This window comes from Staurois parvus, unplaced genomic scaffold (genome assembly GCF_062004578.1).
Source record: "Staurois parvus isolate SC_StPar_1 unplaced genomic scaffold, SC_StPar_1.0 ptg000613l, whole genome shotgun sequence".
NCBI lineage: Eukaryota > Metazoa > Chordata > Amphibia > Anura > Ranidae > Staurois > Staurois parvus.
Window position 1 is genome coordinate 2562286 of NW_028318409.1, and position 27511 is coordinate 2589796.

Below are 27511 nucleotides of genomic sequence, written 5' to 3' on the forward strand. Positions count from 1 at the left end.
ATTTTAGGGCTAACATTCTGCATGAGTTAGCATCAACTGTAGTTGTATTGCTGCCCTCTTTTTTTCGGGGGGGGGGGGGGTATTATTTTTTATTTCACAGGCAGTTACCCTTTATTTTTTGTACTTGTAGTTGTGCATACTTATGTAGTAAAACAATGCAACCAAAACGCCAAATATTCACCCCTGTTGGCATTAAATTTAGGCAAACACCTTATAAAAATGTGATAGGCAGAAGTTCTGTATATGGAGGTAGAAGGGTGCAGGTTGTGCAGGATAGTCAGCTGCATCATTTAGAAGCAGGGAGCACCTGTCTTTTCAATGTCAAAGTGACCGTGATTTACAGCCACAGCACACACAGGAGATGGTAGAGTTGCTGAAAAAACTTTCATATTCTTCCTCCTCCCATTGACAGAGCAGCCAGTTGTTTGCAAGTGTTGCTAATGTGCCCTATTCCTACTCATCCTCCTCTTCTGCTAATCCTGCTATAGCACTGTAAACTAGCTATGAGAAGTTGGCAGAATTATTTGATCACATGATTACTGACTTACTGCAGGAAGATGACCTTTGCCATGTGCAAGTATTCCTCCATGACCATAAAGTAAGAGGAGGCAGGGGGAAGTGATGTTCTAGTAGCTGAAGCTTACTGTTACCTTGACCTCAGCAATGAGAAAGGGGTAGAAGGTAAGGTGGCAGACTATACATGGGTGCCACCAACCTCAGGAGGACATTTTTGAGGAAGAGGCAGAACAGCAATGAGGTATTATTTTGTCAAGAGGTAGGGGCAGCTTGAAAAAAACTACAGGGAACAGCTATCCTAAACTATCTGGAGGCACTGCTACTACTATTCCCTGGGAGCGGACCACAGAACCCTGCAGAACGGCCTTTTTTAACGTATCTGCTGCCATAAGCACCATTGCAGTTTACTGCCCATTTGGGTACCACATGCATGAGGAAACACAAGAATGTGTGCGCCACAAAGTTCTGTGAGAGTAGTAACTCAATGAGACAAGTCAGCAACAAAAAAGCCCCCACTCCTTCTCCTGCTGCATCCATTGTAACATTTGTGGCCTCTAATGACAGAAAAAAGTATCGCAAGGGGTTTCAGAGGCTTACGATAAGCCATGTTAAGTGGGGATGAGGGTAATAGTGTCATGCTGTGGAGGGTCAAGAGAAGGCTTGAACCTCTGCACAATTCATCTACACCCACCCGTCTCTAGCAGCATCCATTCCAAGAGGAAAAAATAACCCCCATGCCCAACATCCTAATGCTAGCTTGATAAAACTGCATCCTTTCATTTCCAGATCATGCAATCAGCCCTCTTATGCAAACTTATAGCTTGTGGCCGGGACTTCCAACTAGCATGTGGAATGCAATCTTTGCCACTGGACCACGCTGTCCGCATTAGGATACACATGACCATGAATGCATGGTCCAATAAGAATGGGCAAGTATGCTACGTATCCTTCACTGCACACTGGGCCAATCTTTTGGTGGTTGGGCAAGCCACTGGAGCTGGTGGTATGGCCACATGTCTTACCTAATGGTGATAGTACAGTCACTTGATCCCCCCTCTCCTTACCGGCCTCATTCATTCTCCTTCTTGCAGGTACTCCTTGCATATGCAACATCGCAGACTAAACTCTGCCATGCTGTTTTGCAGCCTGTATGTATAAATAGGCAAGAACCATACTGGGCCAGAGCTGCTGACAGCTGTTCAAACACAAGCCGAAAGGTGGCTGACCCTATGCCAACTTCAGCTAGGCAAGTTTGTGCGTGACCACAACACTAATCTGCTGACCACCTTTCCCTTGGAAAAAAAAACCCATGTACCTTGTCTGACACATGTCCTAAAACTAGTGTACAATATTTGTTGCTTTTGCCTCTTAAAGTGTTTCTAAACCCACAACAGTAAAATCAGTCTTTATATTCAGTAAATCATACTTGCTATACTTACTGTGGAACCTAAGGGAGTAATCCTCTGCATTGTCTAGAGACACTGTTTGATCCTGACTTATTTCTCCTTCTTCCAGTGTCCTCCTCTTATCTCCTGATAAGACATATCGCCTGGAGATACTCTGCACATGCTCAGTTTGATGTATATCACTAGAGAGTTTGTTTTTTTTTCCTTGGAGGAGGGCCAATTAGCACTGTCCAGACAGAGGTCAGGGGTTCTACATCCTCCTAGAGCAAAACGAAAACGCCTCTTACAAGCTTTAACATGTGCTTGGCAGGACACTGATAGAAGTCACAAGACTGCTGTAACTGCTGATGAGAAAAGGTATTTATCAGTTTATATTTACTAAAATAATTACACTTCCATGCTCAGTGTACTGTGGAAAACCAGATATAGTGAATGCAGGACCCTGGGTTTAGTAACACTTTAAGCCTAGTACACACAATGAGAATATTGGATGAATGATCGCCCTTTTATTTTTTTGCATGCCAGTCTCCATATCCAAAATGAAGAGGTTACTCAACTTCTGAAAATGCTCATATGACAGAAAAGAATTTTTGGAAGTGATGTCATGTATTTGTAATGTATTTTCAGATGATGACTGTACTGATTGAACGAAAATTGTACGGTCTGGTATCGTGTGAGAAAATGTTTTAATTTGTCTCTTTGGATAGTGTTGCATGAACTGTCGTGATCATCTCTCGAAAGCTGTGTACTAACGATCAGATTATTGGCCAATCGCTCCTCTTATTGTGTGTACGGGCCTATAGATAATACAAGATGTGACAATCCAAGATGAACAGCATTCCACACCAAAGTCTCTTTCCTGCTACGGACACTCTGGGTCTCAGCAAAGGGACCTGTCTAAATACAAAATTATAGTGTGGCACTACTAAATGGTGCTAAAAAAACACCTTCCTCCCACATATGTGCAGTACTTACATACTGTATGTGCTTCCTCCTCAAATTAATCCAATAGTGTGATATAAAAGACAAATCCAATAATGTAATGTGAAAATATTAACAAGATTGCAACAAAATGTATGCCTTTTGTGTCACTTCCGGTCACCTACTTCCCGTCCGTGGAATGCAGCAGCGTCCTGGAACCATGAAATAAAGTGTTCTTTGTGCATCTTTTATGTAAGTACAATTTGTATACTTGTGGAATTTTTAATAAACAGTATTACACTATTGAAGTTCTGCTTTTCGGTTCTCTCAGTTAACTATTGGTGGAGTAGAGGAGAAGGAGATTTGGAGATACAAGAGGTCCAAATAAGAGGAGGTGTGGAGATATTGTAAGCTATACCAAGCACATATGACTCACCTGTAAAAAGGGAGTCTTAACCTCCGGTGAGTGATGGGGATGGGGAGCACGAGTGTCACACGAAGCAACACAACACCTGAAGCACTTTTTGGGAATTGTATATTATGGATGTCACAAATACCTGTTATTGCACTGATTTTGCATGGGTAAATTTAGTTTTTAGTAGGGGGAGGTGTTCTGTAGTACGCAGCACACCGTCTGCACTATCAGTACACTTTTTTGTTTTTTGTATTTTTCTATTGTATTTTTATTGTATTGGGAGGATGTCACACATTGTTATTGTTACATAAACACACACAGAAGTATGTTTTTGAGGAGGGAGGTGCATTGTAGTACATCATACATTTTGTTTCAATCTTGTTGGTATTTTCACATTACATTATTGGATTTGTCTTTTATATCACATTATTGGATTCATTTGAGGAGGAAGCACATATAGTATGTAAGACCTGCACATACAGTTGTGTTCACAATAATAGCAGTCAGACATCACTAACCTGATCAATCACTGTTTTTGGTAGAAATTATATTTCTACATGGCAAATAATTTACTAGCAGGTGTAGTAGAGTAATAAACAGACCCAACAGTCATGACATGCATGCTGCTGATTCTGTGTAATTGAATCAATAATTGAAAGGGGCATGTTCAAAATAATAGCAGTGTGGAGTTCTATTAGTGAGGTCATTCATTCTTTGAAAAACAGGTGGCAATTATTGCCCTTATTTAAGGAAGGAAGGCAGCAAATGTTGTACATGCTGGTTACAGTGCATTTCTCTCTGAAATTCTGAGGAAAATGGGTCATTCCAGACATTGTTCAGAAGAACAGCATACCTTGATTAAAAAGTTGATTGGAGAGGGGAAAACATATAAAGAAATGCAGAAAATGATAGGCTGCTCAGCTAAAATGATCACAAATGCTTTAAAATGGCAACCAAAACCTGAAAGACGTGGAAGAAAGCGAAAAACTACCATTCGAATGGATAGAAGAATAGCCCAAATGGCAAGGACTCAGCCAACAATCAGCTCCAGGAAGATCAAAGAAGGTCTAAAGTTACCTGTGAGTACTGTTACAATTAGAAGACGCCTATGTGAAGCCAAGCTATCTGCAAGAAGCCCCTGCAAAGTCCCACCATTGAAAAAAAGACGTGCTGAAGAGGTTACAATTTGCCAAAGAGCACATTGACTGGTCTAAAGAGAAATGGCGCAACATTTTGTGGACTGATGAAAGTAAGATTGTTCTTTTTGGGTCTAGTGGCTGGAGACAGTTTGTCAGACGACCCCCAAACACTGAATTCAAGCCACAGTACACTGTGAAGACAGTGAAGCATGGTTGTGCAAGCATCATGATATGGGGATGTTTCTCATACTACGGTGTTGGGCCTATTTATCGCATACCAGGGATCATGGATCAGTTTGAATACATCAGAATACTTGAAGAGGTCATGCTGCCTTATGCTGAAGAGGAAATGCCCTTGAAATGGGTGTTCCAACAAGACAACGACCCCAAACACACCAGTAAACGTGCAACATCTTGGTTCCAGACCAACAAGATTGACGTTATGGAGTGGCCAGCCCAATCCCTGGATCTTAATCCAATAGAAAACTTGTGGGGTGACATCAAAAATGCAGTTTCTGAGGTAAAACCAAGAAATAGAGAAGAACTGTGGAATGTAGTCCAATCATGATGATCAGTGTGCCCTGATGATCAGTGTAGCCCCAGCAGTGCCACCTGTCAGTGTCCATCAGTGCCTTATGTCAGTGCTCATCAGTGCCTCGTGCCAGTGCCACATCAGTGCCACATATCAGTGCCTATTAGTGCACATCAATGCCACATAGTGCCCATCTGAGCTGCCTTTCAGTGTCACCCATCAGTGCCACTCAGTGCCACCTATCAATGCCAATCAATGCCACCTATCAGTGCCAGTCAGTGCTGCCTATCAGTGCACATCAGTGCCGCCTATCAGTGCCTGTCAGTGCCACCTAACAGTGCCAGTCAGTGCCGCCTATCAGTGCCACCTATAAGTGCCATATATCAGTGCCATGTATCAGTGCTGCCTTTCAGTGCCCATCAGTGATGCCTGTCAATGCCCATTAGTGCCACCTACCAGTGCCTCCTCATCAGTGCCCATCAGTGCCACCTATCAGTGTCCATCAGTGCAGCCTATAAGTGCCCATCAGTGCAGCCTCATTAGTGCACATCAGTGAAGGAGAAAAATCACTTATTTACAAAATTTTATAACAAAAACTAAGAAAAAACCTTTTTCTTTTTTTTTAAATTTTCAGGTTTTTGGTTTGTTTAAGAAAAATAAAAAACCCAGAGGTGATTAAATACCACCAAAATAAAGCTCTATCTGTCACAAAAAAATGATAAAAAATTTCATATGGGTACAGTGTTGCATAACCGCACAATTGTCATTCAAAGTGTGACAGCGCTGAAAGCTGGAAATTGGCCTGGGCAGGAAGGGGGTATAAGTGCCCTGTAAGCTAGTGGTTAAAAAAATCCATTGTAATAATAATAATAGTAGTAGAAAAATGTCAACTTAGTTGTAGGGATAACAGTGTCTTAGAAGATCATTGACACTTACTTGTCTTTTTACAACGTTGCCTAGTGCTCTTTAGCAGGGGCCCTATTACTGGAAATAGCACAATCACCATCACAGGCAAAGGCACAGAAAAAGTATTGTTTTTGCAGATTGCATACGGCTAAGGAAACTGTTTTAAGGACACATACACCAAATCAAACGCTTGGACTTTATTAAATGAGAATATAGAAAAACAGGTTTTTGGCAGAGGAGCTTTTATGTTCATGAACTTATTGTATGTTTTATACATCTAAAGGCTAAATTATGAACTGTTTAAATGAGCAAAAATAAGATTAGGTATCCTGATACCCTTTGTGCTGCTGAGTAGAATAATCTAAAAAAAAAACAACTCAGCAGAATATACAGAAAAAAACTGTTTGGTGGTAGAATGCTGTATATTCAGTCATACCTGACTGCTAAATAAATTACATGTGTAGTTTGTAAAGTCATACTGCTGAGCAGCTATTCTGGACACCTCTGTGTATGCAACTGTGTCTGTGTATTGTATTATTTGTAAACTGGGGCTGTCCTGCTAAATTAGTTATGTCACCATTAAATATGTGCTGCAGACTAGAAAAGGAAATTTATCAAGAACCTTTATATATCTGGCACATTAAAAGAGCCCTGGGATTAAATCTGAAGTCTTTATGGAGTCTGGCAACTCAGATGTTTTATTTCCTTTTCTTTGTCCTCATCAAACATTAGCCTTCCAGTTTTCAGCTTACTAGGGAGTTCCTAAATAACTCGTAAATTATAGGAATCCAGGGACTCGCTGGAAAAATACACAACATGCTACATTAAGATATATTTCTTTCTATTCTTATTAGGCTATACGTACATTGCATTATATGGCATTTTCTATCTATAGTATTATCAGTTCTGAGAATGCTTCCACACAGAGATGCCGGCAGACTGACAAAACACTCCAGCAAGTAAAAAACAAATCCAACTCCATCCAGTCTTTCAATCTCAGACTTTCCATAAAATAATAAAGTGCTAATTGGACAATTTGATTATAATTTAATTTAAAAAGTATTTGATTTGAAGTATGAAGTTCACTAAAGTAAAATATACTGAATGTGCATATTGACTTAATAAACTAGTTCTGAGACTTATGCTTTAAATAAGAAAGCTTGTAGCTGAAAGAGGACCCCCAAGTAGTTCGCAGTACCATTTATGCTGAAGCATCCTGAGAACTAATTGTTGAGAAGCAAAGCATGTTATTGTGCATGTTAAGGATTTGATGCAAGTACATCTGCCCCACCTCAGCACTATCATTCTTCTAGCCTGACTCTACCTGTAAAGTACCATCTGTCACTGGTTCTATATTACTGTGTATAGTCCTGGTGGGACCTTGGCATTACCATAGGGCTGTGCTTTGAATAAAAGTACAGGGTCTGTGACATGATATACTCTATCACTTATATGATGAGTGTATTGGATATATATTTATACGTATATATACTGTATCTACACAGGACGTTTTTTCAGCACTTGCCCTGTGCTCACTGTTCGTGGCTCACTAGTGTCATTTGTAAACACAGAAGCCTGAACTCTGTACCTAGTGCTCACCTCAGCCCTTCTCTCTGTAGGTAGCGCACTCCTGAACCCTGAACTCTGTACATAGTGCACTCCTGAACCTTGCACTCTATATGTAGGCACTTCTGAATCCTGTACACTGTGCTTAGTGCACTCCTGAATTCTGCTCTCTGTATGTAGGGCATTTCCGAACACTTGCACCCTGTGTGCTCACAGCAAAGTTTTGGTTGGAAAAGGGATAGATGGGGGTTTTCTCTTCTGGGGCAGACATTCAGGATACCTATGTGTATGTTGATACTATGTCACCAGAAAATGTACCTACGTTTTTTCACTGTGCCACATAGATGTGTGAATCATCAATGTGTCCTCATATTCTGTGTGGAGCGGTATGAATGTCAATATATTTGCATTTTCTCTGCTTTTATGGCAAAAATCTTAATAAAATGCATTTTTAACAAAAACACAGTAGGGGATAAATCTTTAATTTATTTCAGCCAACAACAAAAGAAAACGTTTAAATTCAACTTTTTCTATTACTTTATAGATTTTTTAAAACAAATGTAGGGATTTGCTGCCTTCTACTGTCTGTATTTGTAAGTGGTTGTGCTGTGAGTTATTTATGTACATCACTTCCTGTCTTTGTAGGGCTGGCTTGAAAAAAAGGAAGGAGGAACAGAAGAGAGAGAGAGAGAGAGGAAATGAGCCTCATGACCTCACACAGGAGATATTGCTGCTGTTTTATTTCACCCAGACCAGAAGCAGAGACTATTATGCAAGTATTCCTATTATACATGTGTGTTTTGATTTGTTATGATTAGTTTTTTGGCCATAAATGTTATTTTCAGAGATTTGGATGTACAGAATATGAATCACCGAATGGACATAGTAACGAATGTCAACTAATCTGAAAAAAAGTTATAACGAAATTAACAAATGCATTTGTTTCTTTCAGATGACGTCACATGATGCAATAGTAGTTCTGGCCCATGGGGAAATGAATTAAATTTTCAAATTTGTTTGATAATTCATATTGAGATAACAAATGGATCCGAATTTTGTGCCATTTGTTAATTTGGATGCACATGATGCCAGTCAATATTGTCCAATCAATTCATGCCATTTCCCTTGATTGATTAGAGTAGCATCCAAAAATATTGAATCCTTCTGATTCAAATTTGTCCAATTTGATAATATATTGAATAAACAGTATAGCAGTTTTCCGGACAATCTTCTGGACCAATGAATATACAAAACAAATGCCAAAGATACTACAGAAATTCTGAAAACAAATTGGTGCAACATAACAAATATGAAGAAATGAATGCATCCGAAAGGAAACAAACATTTCCAGAGTGCATATGTCTAATTCCTATAATCTAATAGTTTAACTGTAGATACCCATACTGTAGCTTCTTGAATGTGTATCTGAATCCTCCCCATCACTGCTGATCATGTCTTCAGATCTCCAAAACAAAGACAGATGCGGCATCACCACCATCCCCAGGGAACGCTGCAAATGAAATTTGCTGCAATGTTCATATAAAGGTATCTTTATTAATAAATATATACAGTATATACCTGGATATATGTGGACAATCCCACCATGACTCTTGTTGGGCCCTTTGCTGATAATACCTGTTTGTACATTGGATGGAAGTACTATTATTTAATATTTTCGTATATAAAGCTTGTATTGTTTCCATACTGGTGTGCATTTGGGTCTATATTGTTATATGCTGGTTGAAGTAGTTCCTCTGCTCCCAATTACTTTGAATAGATTATTGGTTAATGTCCCAGGAAGGGAATTTCCTCTGTTCACAGAGACCCTGTCCTAGGGCCCTGCCAACTTTATTATCAAACCCACCCAAATATGCAATAGCTTCTTGTCAGTATAATGCAGTCTTTAAACAGAGGCAGATACGGTATGTCCTTAACTTCAGCACAGATTTAAACTACAACAGAACAGGCTCACCCACCAGGAAAGTCCAAGACATTCAAGCCTTTCAGTAAGTCCTGAGTCAGTTTTCACAGTGATCCAGGGTGCAAACAGCTTTCTTCTCTTCACATTTCACTCTAACTCTCTGAGCTCATCTGTTTATTGGACAGGGCTGTAGGGGAGTATCTTCCCCCCAAAAATTATCTCCCTCTTAACCATGCCCCTGGCTGACTCTCTTAGGGGTCTAGACATCTCAAAAAAACAATAGGCCCAAGAAAGGGCATCTGCATTCTGATGCATTCTCCCTGGTCTATGCACCATTGTAAACTTGAAATCTTGAAGAACGAGAAACCACCTGTGATCTTGGAATTCCTGTTTTTATTCTGTGCCACCCATGTAAGGGGGCATGGTCTGACACCAGCTTGAAGGGTCAACACAACTGATAGTCCCAGAGTGTCTCTAAAGTCTACTTTATCACAAGACACTCCCTTTGTACAACTGAATAGTGTTTCTTGGCTAGAGTGAACTTCCAGCTCAAGTACAACACAAGCGGCTCTTCTTCCCCATCTAATTTGGACAAGACTAGTCCCAGTTTCGAAGCATTTGTTTGTACTAAAACTCTTTATAAAAGTCCAGGGGTAGAAGTAATGGTTCTTGGCAAAAAAGCTTGCCTCAACTGAAAGAATGCTGCTTCTGCCTCAAGACTCCAGTGAATGACAGTGGATGTTTATCCATTTTGTGAGGTCTGTGTGGCTAAGCTGGAAAAGTTGTGGATAAATCATCTGTATTACCCAACAATGCAGAGAAAGGAGCATACCTACTTTTTTTGTGAGGGGACAGGGCCACCTCTGGATAACATCCAGCTTGTTCAACTGGGGTTTGACGATGCCTCTGCCTGCAATGTACCCTAGTAGAATTCCTCCAATCTTAATTTTCTCAGGGTTCATTGCGAACACCTCCTTTTCGAAGGGAATTCCCTGGCTTTGGAAATGCCATTTTTGGGAATGCTGACACTAGGGTTGGTATCATGCTCAATTGCATTAGTTAAGTCCAGCAAGTTTGACAAATTTTCTCAGTTTCTCTCCAAGAATTTCCAGGCCTCTCATCTCCTTAAGAGTGAGAGTGGGAGTGGGTCTCTACTAATTCTACATTTTTAATCTGGGCATCAGGATCTTCTAGAACATTCTGCCATATTGTCAACGCCTGTCTTTCGTTACAGGGTTCAGTTAGGTTAACTTGATAGATTTGTTAGGGCTTTCTATTTGTGGGTTGGTAGACCTTACAGTTTTTAATGTATTTTTAAAATTTATTACAGCTATTTATAGAGCACAATTTACGCAGTGCTTTACATTTATATTGTATATTTAAATCAGCATCCACCTCTGGATATCTAATGGCATGGTGGCATAGTCATAAAACACTAAAATGAAATGGTTTTTGCTATGTGTTCATTATTCTTTGGTTGCTCTGTACATATCATTCATACCAAAATGCAAAAATCACATATTCGTCCCAGGTTGCTGTGGCGAACTGTTTAACTCGGTGACCTGGTGCCTGGCAGGGATCAGAATGGGATCTCTTATCTGAGCACTTACAAAAATTTTCTTGCCAGATCTCGAAATCATAGAGGTCTGGCTCAGAGAAGAGGGCATCTGCTTCCAACCCTGCAAACACCTCAAGGGGATCCAGATCAGTCTCCTGGTTGGCATTTCTGCTTACACACATTAACCTTGTTCTTAAGCTGCAGTATGGCCTTAGTTACTTCATCATTGGGTTCACCCTTTGAAGGGGAGGCTTCTGGACTTTCTTAATTTTGTTCATATAAGTCCAAGAATAAGGGACAGTCTCGCCTGACCAACAAGTCATGTTGCAACCCTGGCATCACTCCAACCTTTAGTGCAGCAGTTCCCACGGGGTTGATCAGGTTACATGGGCCATGGGATAGTTTTTGCATCATTGTGCACACAGATGATACTGAGTTCAGGTATCAGCTTTCCTCTCAACCCCTGAGATTGGAACAGGGTAACAACACTCCCAGAGTTCTTTAGGAAGTACAATTCTTTAGGAAGACCACCCACAAAACGCCCTAAGGTGAGCAATCTTAGTGGGGGTCATTATCTCAGGTTGAAGCCAGTCTGGGAGCAGGTGCATTTGAGTATGCAACTGCACACAGGCAGGTTTAGCCTTGGCACAGCACGAAACTCGCCTGCATAGCAAGAGTCACTCCCAGTCTGGCCAAAAGCTTATAGTCTTGAGCTGATTCTGGGGTCAATTAAAAGTATGCCTGCTGGAGATCTGAAATCAGAAGAGGGATCAGTACATCTGCCCAGCCTGTCTCAGACAGTCTTTCTCTATTGGCAATCTACTCAAAAAAAGTGTTAGATAGACATCAGAGCTATATGCAGTGGTCATCTTGCATTGCCTTCCATGAGTCAAGCAGCACAATGGAGCAATTATGGAACCTTCCAGCTTGTTGGGTCAATGCATTTTGTAAGATCGTGGTTTGTTCAGTCAGCAAATGATTAATTTCTTGTAGGGCTGAGAATGCCTACACTAGGGCCTGATATTATGCAGCTGTCACCTGCTCATCACGGGATCTGTGCTTGTTCCAGTGCCTGCTGTTATGGTTGCTCATGGCAGGCCTGAGCTTCCATATTGGCCAATGCCAGCTGTTTAAAACGCTTCTCCATTGTTTTTTCTGTGTTTTATAAAGTGGTAGTAAAGTCCATTTTTAATGTTTTACCTACAAGTAAATCTATAATAAGGCTTATAAGGTTCTGTAAATATCTCCCAAATGTGCCACCGCTTAGGAGATATTTACTTGTGTAGCAGCCAGCGCATGTGCTCTGAAGGAACGGCATACCCATACTGTTCCTTCAGAGCTGTGTGCCGTAAACAGTGACTCCCACGAGCATGCACAGGAGTGACATCATTGTGGCTTGGCTATTCAAAGGACTGGAGCCCATGAACCCAGAAGGAAGACGGGTGATGATGGAAGCTTGTTCAGCGGTGATAGAGCACCACTGGAAGGCTTGGGTTTATGGTAAGTTTCACATAATGTGCTAGTATATTATGCATACTAGCACATAACTTTGCCTTGCAGGGGAAACTTTTTTCTCTTTTTTTTCCAGTTTACTACCACTTTAACTACCCCACCTATAGAAAAAAGGATGACCGATCGGGAGCTTTCTAAACCTGGGTGGATGTTATATGACATGCTGCTAGTTGCACGCCTCCTGCACACTTTAGCAGCCATGATGCAGCTGGAGCTGTCACCCACAGGACACAGCTGATGACAGATCTTTGTACTGGGCCATCCCTTGTATGATTGCTGTGACCAATCACAGCAAGTACATGTCAGTTGTACTTGGCTTTTAATCATAGCCATTTATTGTGTACTATTGTGGTGATCTCTCTGATAGGTAACAGTGATCACATGCTACAGACAAGGCCAATCACAGGGCATCTGTACCATGTAATACCTGTGGCAAATCACTGCTATCACAATAGTACCCACTGGAAATGAATGGAAGCCATTCATGAAAATTATTGCTTATTACAGTGATCATCACTGTTATAAGCAATCATATTGTAGAAAAAAATTCTGATCACCTCCCCAGAGCAATACAGTGTCACGGTATGTTAAAAAAAATTGTAAAAAAACAAATTGTAAAGAAAGTAAAAATGTTTAAAGAATTGAAAAAAAAACATTTTTTTTGCATATACAACACAGATTATGAATTTAAAGCCAGCAAAAAACAAAACACACAGGTTTTTCCTATATTGCAAACAAATGCCTAACAGTTTCTTGCTGGCACAATACACAGTCTATAAAAAGAGACAGATATGTACTTAGCCTTAACACCAATTCAAACTATAAGGGCTCGTTCACACTAGGCTGTTTTGCCAACGCTTGCCAAACGCCCCTATAGCGTTTGGCAAGCGTTGGTCCGGTGTTTGCGGAGCGTTTTTAACGCTCGGCAAACGCTCCGCAAACGCCGCATGCGCGGTTTAGTGGCGGTTGCTAGGCGTTTGCCGAGCGTTAATAACGCCCCACAAACGCCTATAATGCATTTGAGTGGTGTTACCGCTCCGCAAACGCCCCGCAACCGCGTCGCAACCGCACCGCAAACGCCGGCCGGGCGTTTGCGGAGCGGCACCATAGACGAGAATAGGAGGCTTCAAAGCCTCCTGACTCGACCGGAGGCGTCCGTTTTGCCGCGACGCGACGCAAACGCTCCTGTTAGAACAGCACCATGTGTTGTAATGTGCAGAATTGGCAGAGGCATTTGGGAAGCGGTAAAAACGCTTCCCAAACGCCTCTCTGCCGCCTGCACACAAGGCTAGTGTGAACGTAGCCTTAGTGATCCAGGATGCAAACAGCTCTCTTCTCTGCACAAACCACCCTGATTATCTGAAATAATCTGTTTAATAGGTAGGGCTGTAGGGCAACTATCTGCCCTCCAAATTTAACCCCCTCCTATCCTGCCCCTGGCCAACTCTCCACACATGCTTTGTACATGCTATGTAAACAGTTGTTCACCTTCTTGATTCATTTAAATGTAATCAACGTCACTGTAAATTGTTAATTAGTATTTGTCATTATAAACAGTCAAATTTGTAGCAATTTAAAGTGCATATACAGATAGAGAACTTTTGCATTGTAGATGTAAAGAAACCTGGCATGAGAGAAATATGGAGGTATCCATTGCTGACCTCCTGTAAAATTGCTTGCAACGTGATGTCAGAACATGTGACAATGAAATATCAGGAAACCAGCTTAATGACAGGGTTATGGAGCAAGAATTTAGTTTAGTTCTGTAGAAAAGACATCCACTGTTGTGGCAAAAGGATAGGTGGATTTTCAATTGTATTGAATAGAGATTGCAGAGCAGAGCTTTATCAAGAGACTTTTGAAGAGGAGTCTGTGCATTTAGCAAGGTGAACAGCAAGGATCTTGAGGGAGGAAGGACAGGTAAAGACTTAGGCCAAAATTGCAGTATGGTAATAGCCTATTTTATGCACTTAATGTGAGGTGAGTGGACAGGTTAATTATCAATGAATGCATATTTATACATATTAATAACGTTCTGCAGTAGAGCAGTGTTGTTTAGTACAAAAGGGATAACAGGCGCATGGTGTGGCAGTCCATGTATGTTTGATGAGTTCCAAATGGGCAGGAGTAAGGGTAGTCCAGTAGGCACTAAGGGCAAGCTACGTAGGAGTGAAGCATAACTCTGCAGAAGGGAAACAAAGAAACACAGCGCCTCTAAGTGTGTACTGTGAAGGTATTTAATAGAAAGATAAGCAGTAACTCACATCATAGAATTTAAAAACAGGCTCATGGGTAAGAGGGTGAGATGTCTGTAGCCAGATGTTGTTGTGTGTCTGATCCAGAGAGGAGATCGATTGAGTCCGTCAACAGGTGGTGCGTGCATGTGCAACATGGATGGTAAGCCTGGTGGAATCTCCAAGGTGTCTGCCAGCAAGCCCTGCCTTATGAAAAAGCGCGCCTGCACTCATCTCATCCTGAACATGCTCAGAAACGCGTCGCATTTTGATGATGTCAGACGGCACATGTGCTGATCCCGGACATCTTGGAGACTCTGCCAGGCTCCACCATCCATGCTGCATATGCACAGTACCATCTGTTGGCAGACACCTTGGAGATTCCACCAGGCTTACCATCCATGTTGCACATGCACAGCACCACCTGCTGACGGACTCAATCGATCTCCTCTCTGGATCAGACACACAACAACATCTGGCTACAGATGTCTCACCCTCTTACCCATGAGCCTGTTTTTAAATTCTAAGATGTGAGTTACTACTTATCTTTCTATTAAGAACACACTTAGAGGCGCTGTGTTTCTTTGTTTCCCTTCCCAACAGTGTTGTTTAGTAACCTTCTAGTTTATCAAGATTTCAGAATTCAGTTTTAGCTATAAAAAATGTTAGCATATTGCATTTTCCAAATTGTAATTTGTTTGCAGGCTAGCAGCATTTCAGTTCACATATAACAGTGGTTTTCAACCTTTGGTATAGATACTCCTTGGGGTAATTGGACACATGCCATTTATGACCTCACTTAGCGGTTTGGTCATATTATCCAGGTGAGAGCACATCCGGTGGAGGTGGATACACAACAATTTAGGACTGTTTCTATCATCAGATGGATATTATTTACCAATAGATGTTTATGTCACGTGATAGAGTTGGTTTATTAGATTGTGCATATTAGGTGAAGCGTGGCACTGGATTACTATTTATGAGTATTTTTCATGTTTCACTGCATACATGTATAGTGAAGCCTTTCATAAAATGCTTCATCAAGGATGATGGTCTGTGTTTGCATGTCATACACAGCTACTTACGCAAACAAAAATACTACAGAAACAGATTACAATTTAGCTTATAATAAACTTTTTAAGAGATTTTAAGACACATTTATTCTTAATTAACAATGACCATCTTTCAAAAACTAGACTTTTTTTTGTCATATTACTGTAACTATATTTTTACAAAATAATTATTGAATTATTGGTTCACAATACCTTGGTCTTCGGAATGCTAAGCCATACTGTTGACAAGCCAAGCCCACAGTGGGAGTATAAACAATAGGCATGAATCTCTCAATATCAGATGTCAAAACTTTGTAAAACAGCTTTTCATTTCGATCTTGCAGTCCCATCAACAAAATATACCTGCATGATACAAAATTAAAGATGACCTGAAAATTAGCAATGTGATTTATTGGTGATCGTTATACATACATTTTCTCAAATGTCTTCTCATGTACCTACAAACATACCTGATATGAAGGGAAACATTGGTGATATATACCAAAATGCTGACCTCACCATTTCTTTATACTTGGTTCTGGTATTATACATTTTCACCAAGAAGCCATAGCAATGCAATTCTTTTGAGAACACCTGCATAAGATTATGAACCATTCTTCGCCATGTTAGCTCATCTGCCAGTTAATGAACCCTTCGCCAAGCACATTAATAAACCGCAATGCTTGGCTATTATAAACAGTTCATCTTGTAAGTCTGTAGCAGAGCCAGAACTATTACACAAGAAGCCAAGTTATGATAGCAGTTCAGGTTTCTTGAGGACAATCAACATGGAATTCTGGCTGTAGAACTCCATGCTGATTATAATAATGTTCAGTGACCAGGAACAGCTTAATGCCATAAACTTAACACATTTTTACAAATATGGATTACAAAGTCTGTGTTTACATGTATTAACAGTCTCAAGAGGAAAATATATTTTAAGGCATAGTCCACTGTAATGCTATATCAATCACACACTTATTTTTGTTGGGTCACTGGTGGTAAAACCACAGTTCTCTGCTCTGCCCCCCCCCCCAACTTTGTTGTCTCACTCTTTCTGTTTACACAGTTTCACATTCCCTGTTGAATTTTCCATAATCTAAATTGAAATAATTCTGCGCTCAGGGAACTACTTGGGCACTGCTATCCTCATGTGGGTTCAATGCACCGCAGACCATCAAAATACTGACCTAAAACAAATGCAAATCAGGAGCTCTGACTCTACCTGATACAATTCCACATGATTAAATCTGAATTCTGGGCTCCACTGACCCCTCTCTAACTAATTGCTGGTGTAAAACAAACTACCTAAACTTTCCTTTTACTCACCTAAATCCACGGTCACATGGCTTTTGGATCCCAAGTCTTCTCTCCTCGTCAAGTGTCCAGTTCACCAGTTCAGTGTGATATGGACACTTTCTATTGACTGTCCATTCCTAGAGTCCACTTAGGATCTGTAGGCAATAATGTCAGCACAAGGGGACAGGCAAGCATGAACACATCTGCAGCACAGTATTACCAACCCATGCACTCAGAAGTGTTGAATGATCTGGATTGTGGGCTTAGGTTAGTAAAAACACACAGCACAAAGTATTTTCAAAAAACTGCAAATTGGGCTGGGGTGGGAGGAAGGTGAGATTAAGAGTAAATTGTGCCTGGAGATGGCCTTTGAAAACAGGCAATTTTCAGAAGTAGGTCCTCAATTTCCTTCATGACAGATGTTGTTAAAACCCAATTGAAGTCCTTTGCTATATCTCATAGATACACAGAGGGTGCTGACAAAAAATATATAGTCCTTTGATAATATTTTCACCAGCAACAGCAGCATAAAAGCTTCAGATGCTTCCTTTCTGCAACAGCCTCCCCCCCAGAGAATCGTAACTGCAGAGAACTGTGCAATCAACAAAGCACACACTCCCTGCTCATGGCACGGTTCCAGGTATAACTCAGCAGGGGCAGGACCAGGACCTATGATGAGCCTGCAATGCTGCCTCACCTGTATGAGGCCTGGGCAGCTGGGCTAACAAGCAAGAGTGGGGGAGGGGGGGGCAGGTAATCCTTGAAACTGATCCCCCTGTGGTTCCCTCTGCAGTGCAGCTAGCTTTTCTTCTCTCTCTCTGATCAGCATTCAGCTGCTGGAGGGGGAGCCACGGGGGGATCGGTTCCAGTAATTGAGCCTCTCTGCTGCTCCGATCACCCCTCTACGTGATCTGGCTCTTTTGCAGGACTGTATTACCAACCCTTGCACTCAGAAACTTTGCTGGTAAGCAACCTGGATTGTGGGCTTAGGTTAGTATAACACACTCCAAAAGGAACTTAAAAAATGGGAAAATGAGTTGGAGCAGGAGGGAGGTGAGATTGAGGGAAATGTTTTGCCAGAGATGGCACAAGGAGGTTCGGGGATGCTCTGTGCAATACCGTTTCACAGAGCAGGTAAGTATAACATGTTTTGTTATTTTAATTTTAAAAAAATATATCCTTTAGTAACGTTTTAATGGTTAAAACTTTAGCCTTGCAGGGGGATTCAAGGTTTGGCTTGAACCAAGAACAAATATCTGCATGGAGTTTTTAAATCCTTCCTGTATCTTTACATTATATTTTCATGCAATCCAAACACCTATTAGCAGATTCATAGACTTACAAACAAAAATAATATATGTGTATGTATGACTGTGGTAGGGTACAGCCAGTTGGTGAGCTGCTTTGTAAAATAGGGGGCTGATGGGAACTGCACAAAAGAGTTAATTTAACAATAAATAAGCAAAATAAGCAAAACTTAATTGGCTTGCTGCAATGACCCAATTTTTGGCAACCCTCCTAACTTGCTCATAATGGCATGTACAGATGTCACAGTGTAAGGGAATTCCTGTACAGCGACTGGAGCATAGATATGCGTATGCACACAACATCACACATAGAAATAAGTACAGGCACATTGCTAATAAAAATGAACATAGGCTCGCACATGCATGCAAGAATACACGCATACGAGTGCACGCAAGCGGGAGCATGCCCACAGTTTCTGGTGCCAGATGGGCTATTTAAGGAAGGCTCTTACTCTCCGTCAGTGCTGAGTGGTCTTCAGCTGTTTCCTTGTGTCCTGCTTGTATCTTGTGTGACCTGCTCTTGGATCCTGTTTATGCTTCTGCTCATCGGTTTCTGATGAGCAGAAGCATAAACAGGATCCTGATTCTAGCTTACTACTGACCATGTTCCTGTCTGATGTTTTGGTACCTCATCGCCTGCTTGCTGCTGACCCTGGTTGGCTCTACAGACCCATGGAGTGCTTGCCCTGGCTGTCTATCATATCAGCTTCAGTTGTCACGGTGTGTTCCAGCCTCACACTTGTTAGAGGTTCTGGCAAGTCATGCATTCAGATCTTGCAGTTACGGGGGAGAGCTCCTTTAACCATTAGCCGCCCGGCCAATGGCCGTTTGGCGGCTTGAAATGTGCTCCTGTATTCCGGGTGCACGCCATTTGGCGTGCTCCCGCACATGCGCGGTTTGCGCGGTTGCAGAGCGACGCAGCAGTGCGATCTGTCACCGCCCGTGCACCTCGGACACGGCCGATGACAGATCCGAGTACCGGCTCCCGTTGCCGGTACCATGTGACCTGCTGTGACCAATCACAGCAGGTCACATGACAGTTGTATACAATGGATGGCTTCATTCATGATGCCATCCATTGTATACTAGTGCCTAGCTGTGAATGGTCACAGCTAATCACATGCACATGTCATGTGATTAGCTGTGACCAAATCACAGCTAAGCACAAAAAAAAAAAAAAAAAAAAAAAAAGCTGAATGAATCGATTTCATTCAGGTAAATGCTTGCTTATAGCAAAGTAATTCTTTGCTATAAGCAAAGTGTGTAAAAAAAAAAAAAAATACTGATCACTTCCCCAAAGTAGTACAGTGTTACTATGGCAACATTGTACTATTTTGGTCATAGTAAAATATGAAAAAAAATCTTAAAAAAAATAAAAAAAAATGTAATAAAAAATTAAATATAAAAAAAAAATAAAAAAAAAAAAAAATATATATATATATTTTTTTCATACTGTCACCAGTCAGTGTCGCTGTTCACCGCCATGCCAGTTATATGATGACGCTGTACTGCACTGGTGACAGTATGTAAAAAAAAAAATAGTGAAAATGATTTTTTTAATTTTTTCATTTTCCGAAAAATTATGACAAAAAATACAACTTCAAAAAACTCGCCATGCCTCTTATGAAGTACGTCGGACTGTCTACTCTGCAAAAAGGGGTCATTTGGGGATATCTGTACTGTTCTGACATTCTTGGACCTCAAGATATTAGATTGGCTGTCAGTACTTCAGGATTGATCAATATTCAGATCTATACCATAGTTTGTGAACTCTATAACTTTCCTACAAACTAAAAAATACATCCTAATTTGGGTTATTTTCACCAAAGACATGCAGCAGAATACATCTCGGCCTAAATTTATGAAGAACAATTATTTATTTGTAAACTTTTATAACAGAAACAAAGAAAAATGTGTTTTTTTTTTCAAAATTTTTGGTCTTTTTTTGTTAATTTAGCAAAAAATAAAAACCCCAGCGGTGATTAAATACCACCAAAAGAAAGCTCTAGTTGTGTGAAGAAAATTATAAAATTTTAGTTTGGGTACAATGTTGTATGACCGCGCAATTGTCATTCAAAGTGTGAGAGCGCTGAAACCTGAAAAATGGCCTGGGCAGGAAGGTGTAAAATTGCACGGTATTGAAACGGTTAACCTCGGCTGGTCGTTCCTGCATCTCCTCTGTTCGTGATGGGATGCCCTGCCTGTTCTACCGAGTTTAAACCTCCGAATGTTCTGCAATCAACATCTGCAGGCACTCATGTCCCTCTTGTCCCTCCTGTCCCTCGACACCATCTGTTTCACCTTCTGTGGGACCTCATCAGTTCAGACTTCTACCAGGTACGTGACACCCAGAGACCGTATATATGATTTTAATGAATACTATAGGTTTTACAGATACAGTGAAGAGGCTTTCCTTATGGGGTTGATTTTATTAAAGGCAAAAATATTGTTCACCTTGCAAAGGAATTGGCCCCAGGATGTAGTAAATGTGGTGAAGTTTTACCTTTCAAAGAATACCCAATCACATGCAAGTAAAACAGTATTTTTGCTTGCACAGTATTGGATGATGGGTGTCAACAGAGCTTCCCCTCATTCACTGAGCTCAAGGGCAAATTCCCTTGCAAAGAGCAATTTCCCTTGAATAATGAACAACCTATTTGCCTTTAGTAAATCAACCCATATGTGTTAGATCAGGTAACACATAACCTATGGCACCACTAGTTTTAATATTCCAGATATGTAATATAGGTTTCAGCACTGAAATGCAATCATCCATTCAACAGTAGAACTGTGAAAGAAAAATAAGCAAGACTTGGCAGACTGAACAAAATGTACTATTGTAATTTTGCTTAGGTGAGTGTCTTTGGAACGTCTTACCCTGCAGTGAGCTGTGTATAAAGTATAAAAGCAGAGTTATAAAGAATGGTCTTGTTAGGAAATCCCTTTTAAATGCATCAAAAAAGGAATGTTAGAGATGTGTAACTAAAACCAAACATATATTAAATGCACAGGCATTCATTCTGTCTGACAGGCCAGCTGCTGACACGCTGAGGCATTTACTATTCCTCTTTGGCAAAAAGAATGTCTTGTGTAAAGGGATCACTATTCCACACTGTGCATACTTAAAGAAACTTACTGATCACAGAATATTGGATCAGTATTACAATAAATATTACAACTATTCATGGAGGATTCTGCATGATAATAAATATGGGACAAAGGTGCCAAGAAGCCATTCTTTTAAAAGAGCATTTCATCCAAGTGATAATTTCATGTGATAGAAGGAAAACAATACGCAAATGTTAATCCAGGGCTTGAAGCAATATTAAACTCAAAAACAAATATTTATTATATTGCAGCTTACCAATTCCTACATGTGATGGCTGAATTTGTTTTCTTTTTTTTCCTGGTGATCCAGCCCGTAAATCTGTTATTTTTAAGCTTCCTTTAACAGACCAAGCTGTCCAGCAAAAGTGGTAAGTAGAAGGTTGAGACAAACCATTTAAGACTGAGAAGGGTGCTTAAGATGGTCATCTTTTATTCATTTATGTAAAGCCTTTAATCCAAAAGGAATGAAAAACTGTTTGCAGTAATTGCTTAAAACATGTTAACTGAAGTATGGCTTTAATTTGTTAGTCAATTCCATTTAAATCTGCTAGTGCATTGACCATGTTGCTGTCCCTGTTGCTCCTTATCCAGAATGCAGACAATTTAAAGCGGAACTAAACCCTCCAATACTTTACAGCCACTGAAGTTGCAATCTTAGCTTCTGTTGATCAGCTGGTGCCATGGTGCTGCACATGTGATCAGTTATGATATCAGACATTTGATGGTTTTACAGATCAGTTGAGAGCAAATGCAAATGTGATAGATATTATTCATGCCTTGAATGTAACTGTTTTGGGAAACCAATAAATTGATGGGTTTAGTTCCGCTTTGAGATAGGATGTGTGTTACTGGTTGGATCATTAGGTGAAAATGAAGAAAAAAAAACAAACAAACAACGAAAATTAATGCAGACACCACATTTAAGGATTGGTAAGCTGTAATATATTACATTTTTGGTTTTGGGCTTAATACCACTTTAAGTATACAGAACTGCTTCTTGAAGCTTTTAATTCACAATCTTGCTTACAGCCATTGCTAGCTAAATACCAGCTTACAGTTCTCAAAATGAGTGAAAGGGAGTAGTATAGGACATACAGTAGTAATGGCCATAATAGAAGGCCATCAGAGCCCTAGGGGTAAGAAAAGTTTCTATATGTGCTTTAATACTCCAGAGTCAACTCAAATCTGAACTTTCAGCATTAGGTCAAATACACTTTGGAAAAATCAGACTTCTTTGTAACCTGTATCGTGGCCAAACCCAGTTACACAAGGCAATGACACAAGCTTACAAATCGCTTTTAATCTAATTGCAAAAAATATTATTTGTTAGCCTAGAAATCCCTAATACCTTTACGTCTGTGAAACTAATTTCATTTTTTAGCAGATTTACTTCCTGGTTTCAGGGCTTACCAATGTCACCATAGTATACCCCTGCCTGTCCAATGAAAGTGCCTCAGTATCCAATACAATTAATCAAATGGAAAGAAAGCACTCTGCTACATCAGGTGGGGCAATGTCTGTGACAAAAGGAATACTCTATACCATGAAAATCTTCATAAAGCTGAAATGTCTATTGAAGGTTCAAGCATAACCAACATGCTTCAGGGATCTGCTTCTCCTTCATCAGGCTTATAATAATCATGTTTGATATTGATGAAATAAAGGATAAACATATCATTTTACAAAAAATCAATAGTTTATCAACATGGCAAAACAAAGATAAAACATTATTCTGAATAAATAATAATAAACAATAACATAAAAAAAAATTTAGGAGTAAATTTTAAATTACATGTTCTAACGATAAATATCTGACTCCTATAGACATGTGCATTTTGTTTTGCTACGATATGTTTTTCAGATGAAAATTTCATTTTCATAGTTTCAGATGCATACGAATCACTGAATGGACTTAGTAACAAATGTGAACAAATCCGAAAAAAAAGTTAGAACAAAATAAACAAATGCATTTGTTTCATTCAGATGACTTCACACGATACGATAGTAGTTCAGGCCCATGAGGAAATGAATTTCTTAATTTCTTAGTTAATTCAATAATTCAGATTTGGATAATGAATGGATCCAAATTTAGTTCCATTTGTTAATTCAGATGCACATGATGCCAGCCAGTACTGTCAAATCAGCTCATGCCATTTCTCTTGGTGGGTTGGACAAGCATCCGATAATATTGAATCCTTCTTGATAATATATCAAATATATAGCAATCTTCTGGAAAAACAGCTACATTTTTTCGAATCCACCAATGAATATACAAAATGAATGCCAAAGTTACAAAACAAATTCCCAAAAATAAGCCAGTTCAACATAACAAATATGATGAAGCTAATTTATTTAATGAACTAATGCTTTCGAAACCAAATTAAAATTTTTGGTGTGCATATGTCTAATCACCTATCTTAAAAAAGTAATTACAAAATGTTTCCTGTGGGTTGCAATGTTACTTTAGTTCCTTATCCAACTAAAATAATAATGTTATTTAAAAAAATGCAAGTCTTCATAAGATTGTGACATGTAAGTACAAATCGTTGACGCTCACAGAGGCTTGAAAGTCTCCTTAATGGAGGGAGGCTATGAAGACTTAGAAGATTCCAAAAAAAATATTGGAGTCCAGTGTAGATATTTAAAGTCTTCGGATCCAAGAGGATCCAACAGTAACTCCTGCATGGAAATAGGTGCATGGTGTGATAGGGACCTCAGACACTCTGAAAGATAAAGGCCAAGTAAAGACTGAGGTAGACTTTGCCGTGGAGGTACAGAGCTCTGTGCATAATTAATATAGTACACAAAGGGCTGAGCAGTGCCACAAAGCATGATTCATTTCCCAAAGGTCACATATCAGGATATGATATGTTAACGCCAACCAGAGACTCACAATGAGAGTTAGACTGCAGAGACCAGATCACAGTTGAAGTTGTGCCAAAGCTGTGGACTTGGAGAGCATTCTGTGGCTAACTGCCAAATTTCTGGAAAATACCCCAATGCAGACCGCAGTGCAGCGGTGGACTAACCATTTGGAAACTCGGGCACTGCCCGAGGGCCCGGGGTCAGTAGGGGGCCCCATGAGATGCCCCTGGTACCTTTTTCATAGGCTTTTTTGAGTTTGGGCAAGGACACAGGGGCCCCATGATCCCCTATTGCCCGGGGGCCCCATGTGTTGTCAGTCCACCCCTGCCACAGTAACTGAAGATGACATACCATGTTAACTTCACCAATTCCAGTGGCTTACTCTCACAGGAAGTCATCAGAGACCAAGTTACACCAGAGGCTGTACTACAGTTCTGAAATTGGAGCCTGCTCTAACACAGTACACAGGGGTCTGAAAAGAACCAGAATGCATAGCCCAGTGCCCAGGACATGAAATCTTCGGTCCAGCGGGTTCCAGGTATGACCTTCAAGCTATTGCTGAGCATAGGCTGATATTATTAAAGTTACAAGATAAAACACTTTAATTGTTTCCTTAAAGCAAATTGTCTACCAGCAAATGACTAGGAACTTTATTAAGTAGCAATGCTGAAGAATATTACACCACCCTACCATTGTAACGCAATGCTAACAAACCCCAGTCATCACATTATGACCACTAACATACAGTCAGGTCCATAAATATTGGGACATCGACACAATTCTAACATTTTTGGCTCTATACACCACCACAATGGATTTGAAATGAAACGAACAAGATGAGCTTTAACTGCAGACTGTCAGCTTTAATTTGAGGGTATTTACATCCAAATCAGGTGAACGGTGTAGGAATTGCAACAGTTTGCATATGTGCCTCCCACTTATTAAGGAACCAAAAGTAATGGGACAGAATAATAATCATAAATCAAACTTTCACTTTTTAATACTTGGTTGCAAATCCTTTGCAGTCAATTACAGCCTGAAGTGTGGAACGCATAGACATCACCAGACGCTGGGTTTCATCCCTGGTGTTGCTCTGCCAGGCCTCTACTGCAACTGTCTTCAGTTCCTGCTTGTTCTTGGGGCATTTTCCCTTCAGTTTTGTCTTCAGCAAGTGAAATGCATGCTCAATCGGATTCAGGTCAGGTGATTGACTTGGCCATTGCATAACATTCCACTTCTTTCCCTTAAAAAACTCTTTGGTTGCTTTTGCGGTATGCTTTGGGTCATTGTCCATCTGCACTGTGAAGCGGCGTCCAATGAGTTCTGAAGCATTTGGCTGAATATGAGCAGATAATATTCCCGAGACATTTCACAATTCATCCGGCTGCTTTTGTCAGCAGTCACATCATCAATAAATACAAGAGAACCAGTTCCATTGGCAGCCATACATGCCCACGCCATGACACTTCCACCACCATGCTTCACTGATGAGGTGGTATGCTTAGGATCATGAGCAGTTCCTTTCCTTCTCCATACTCTTCTCTTCCCATCACTCTGGTACAAGTTGATCATGGTCTCATCTGTCCATAGGATGTTGTTCCAGAACTTTGAAGGCTTTTTTAGATGTCGTTTGGCAAACTCTAATCTGGCCTTCCTGTTTTTGAGGCTCACCAATGGTTTACATCTTGTGGTGAACCCTCTGTATTCACTCTGGTGAAGTCTTCTCTTGATTATTGACTTTGACACACATACACCTACCTCCTGGAGAGTGTTCTTGATCTGGCCAACTGTTGTGAAGGGTGTTTTCTTCACCAGGGAAAGAATTCTTCGGTCTTCCACCACAGTTGTTTTCTGTGGTCTTCCGGGTCTTTTGGTGTTGCTGAGCTCACCGGTGCATTCCTTCTTTTTAAGAATGTTCCAAACAGTTGTTTTGGCCACGCCTAATGTTTTTGCTATCTCTCTGATGGGTTTGTTTTGTTTTTTCAGCCTAATGATGGCTTGCTTCACTGATAGTGACAGCTCTTTGGATCTCATCTTGAGAGTTGACAGCAACAGATTCCAAATGCAAATAGCACACTTGAAATGAACTCTGGACCTTTTATCTGCTCATTGTAATTTGGATAATGAGGAAATAACACACACCTGGCCATGGAACGGCTGAGAAGCCACTTGTCCCATTACTTTTGGTCCCTTAATAAGTGGGAGGCACATATGCAAACTGTTGTAATTCCTACACCGTTCACCTGATTTGAATGTAAATACCCTCAAATTAAAGCTGACAGTCTGCAGTTATAGCACATCTTGTTTGTTCATTTCAAATCCATTGTGGTGGTGTATAGAGCCAAAAATGTTAGAATTGTGTCGATGTCCCAATATTTATGGACCTGACTGTATAAAGTCAATAACATTGATGATCTTGTTACAATGGCATCTCAAAGTGGGTGGGATATATAAAGCAGCAAGTGAAAATGCTGTCCCTGAAGTTGATGTGTGTTGAATGCAGAAAAAATGGGCAAGCGTAAGGATTTGAGCAGCTTTGACAAGAGGCAAATTGTAATGGCTACATGACTAGGTGAGAGCAACTCCGAAATTTCAGTTCCTGATCTGCAGTGGTCAGGACCTACCAAAAGTGGTCCAAGGAAGGAAAACTGGCGAGCTGGCGACCGGGTCATTAGTGGCCAAGGCTCATTGATGCACACAGGGAGCAAAGGCTAGCCTATGTACTCCAGTCCAAATGAAGAGCTACTGTAGCTCAAATTGCTGAAAAATGAATACTGTTTCCGACAGAAAAATGTAGCTGCAGAGTGGTCAGAGTGCCCATACAGACACATGTCCATAGCCAAAAGCACCTACAATGGTTATATGAATATCATAGCTGGAACGCAGAGCAGTGGAAGAAAGTGGCCTGGTCTGATGAATTAAAAAATGGTTTGAGGAAAACAGCAACGATGTTGATATGGCCTCCAAATTCTCCATATTGCAATCCAACTGAGCCTGAGTAGGATGCGTGGTCAAAATATTATGGCTGATTAGGATATTTTAACAGCCCTGTTGGGTTGAGCTGATTGGACATCATATCACATACCAATTTCTATTTTACAATGCAGACTTTGATTGTACTCTTGTTTTATTATCAAATGTATGAAAAGATTTTTATTTTTATCTTGATGAATCTGAAGCTAGCCTTTGTGCAGTATTACAAAACATTTTTTTAAAGTCTGCTTCCTACCCCAAGCTTTTTGGCAACTACTAAA

General features: G+C 40.4%; 1 protein-coding gene and 1 long non-coding RNA gene across 3 annotated transcripts in view; one reads left to right on the forward strand and one right to left on the reverse strand.

Annotated features, from left to right (window-relative positions):
- LOC149449535 (uncharacterized) overlaps window positions 1–9105 on the forward strand; it is a 28865-nt gene extending 19760 nt beyond the window's left edge. Inside the window, exon 3 of the long non-coding RNA XR_016315394.1 lies at window positions 8047–9105. This is a non-coding gene — a long non-coding RNA (uncharacterized LOC149449535). The remainder of the gene's footprint in view (window positions 1–8046) is intronic.
- ME1 (malic enzyme 1) overlaps window positions 1–27511 on the reverse strand; it is a 370919-nt gene that overhangs the window by 277262 nt on the left and 66146 nt on the right. For both annotated transcript variants that reach the window (XM_089693104.1, XM_089693103.1), the window contains exon 3: window positions 15892–16041. In XM_089693104.1, the coding sequence (XP_089549230.1) occupies window positions 15892–16041 (150 nt within the window). The remainder of the gene's footprint in view (window positions 1–15891; window positions 16042–27511) is intronic.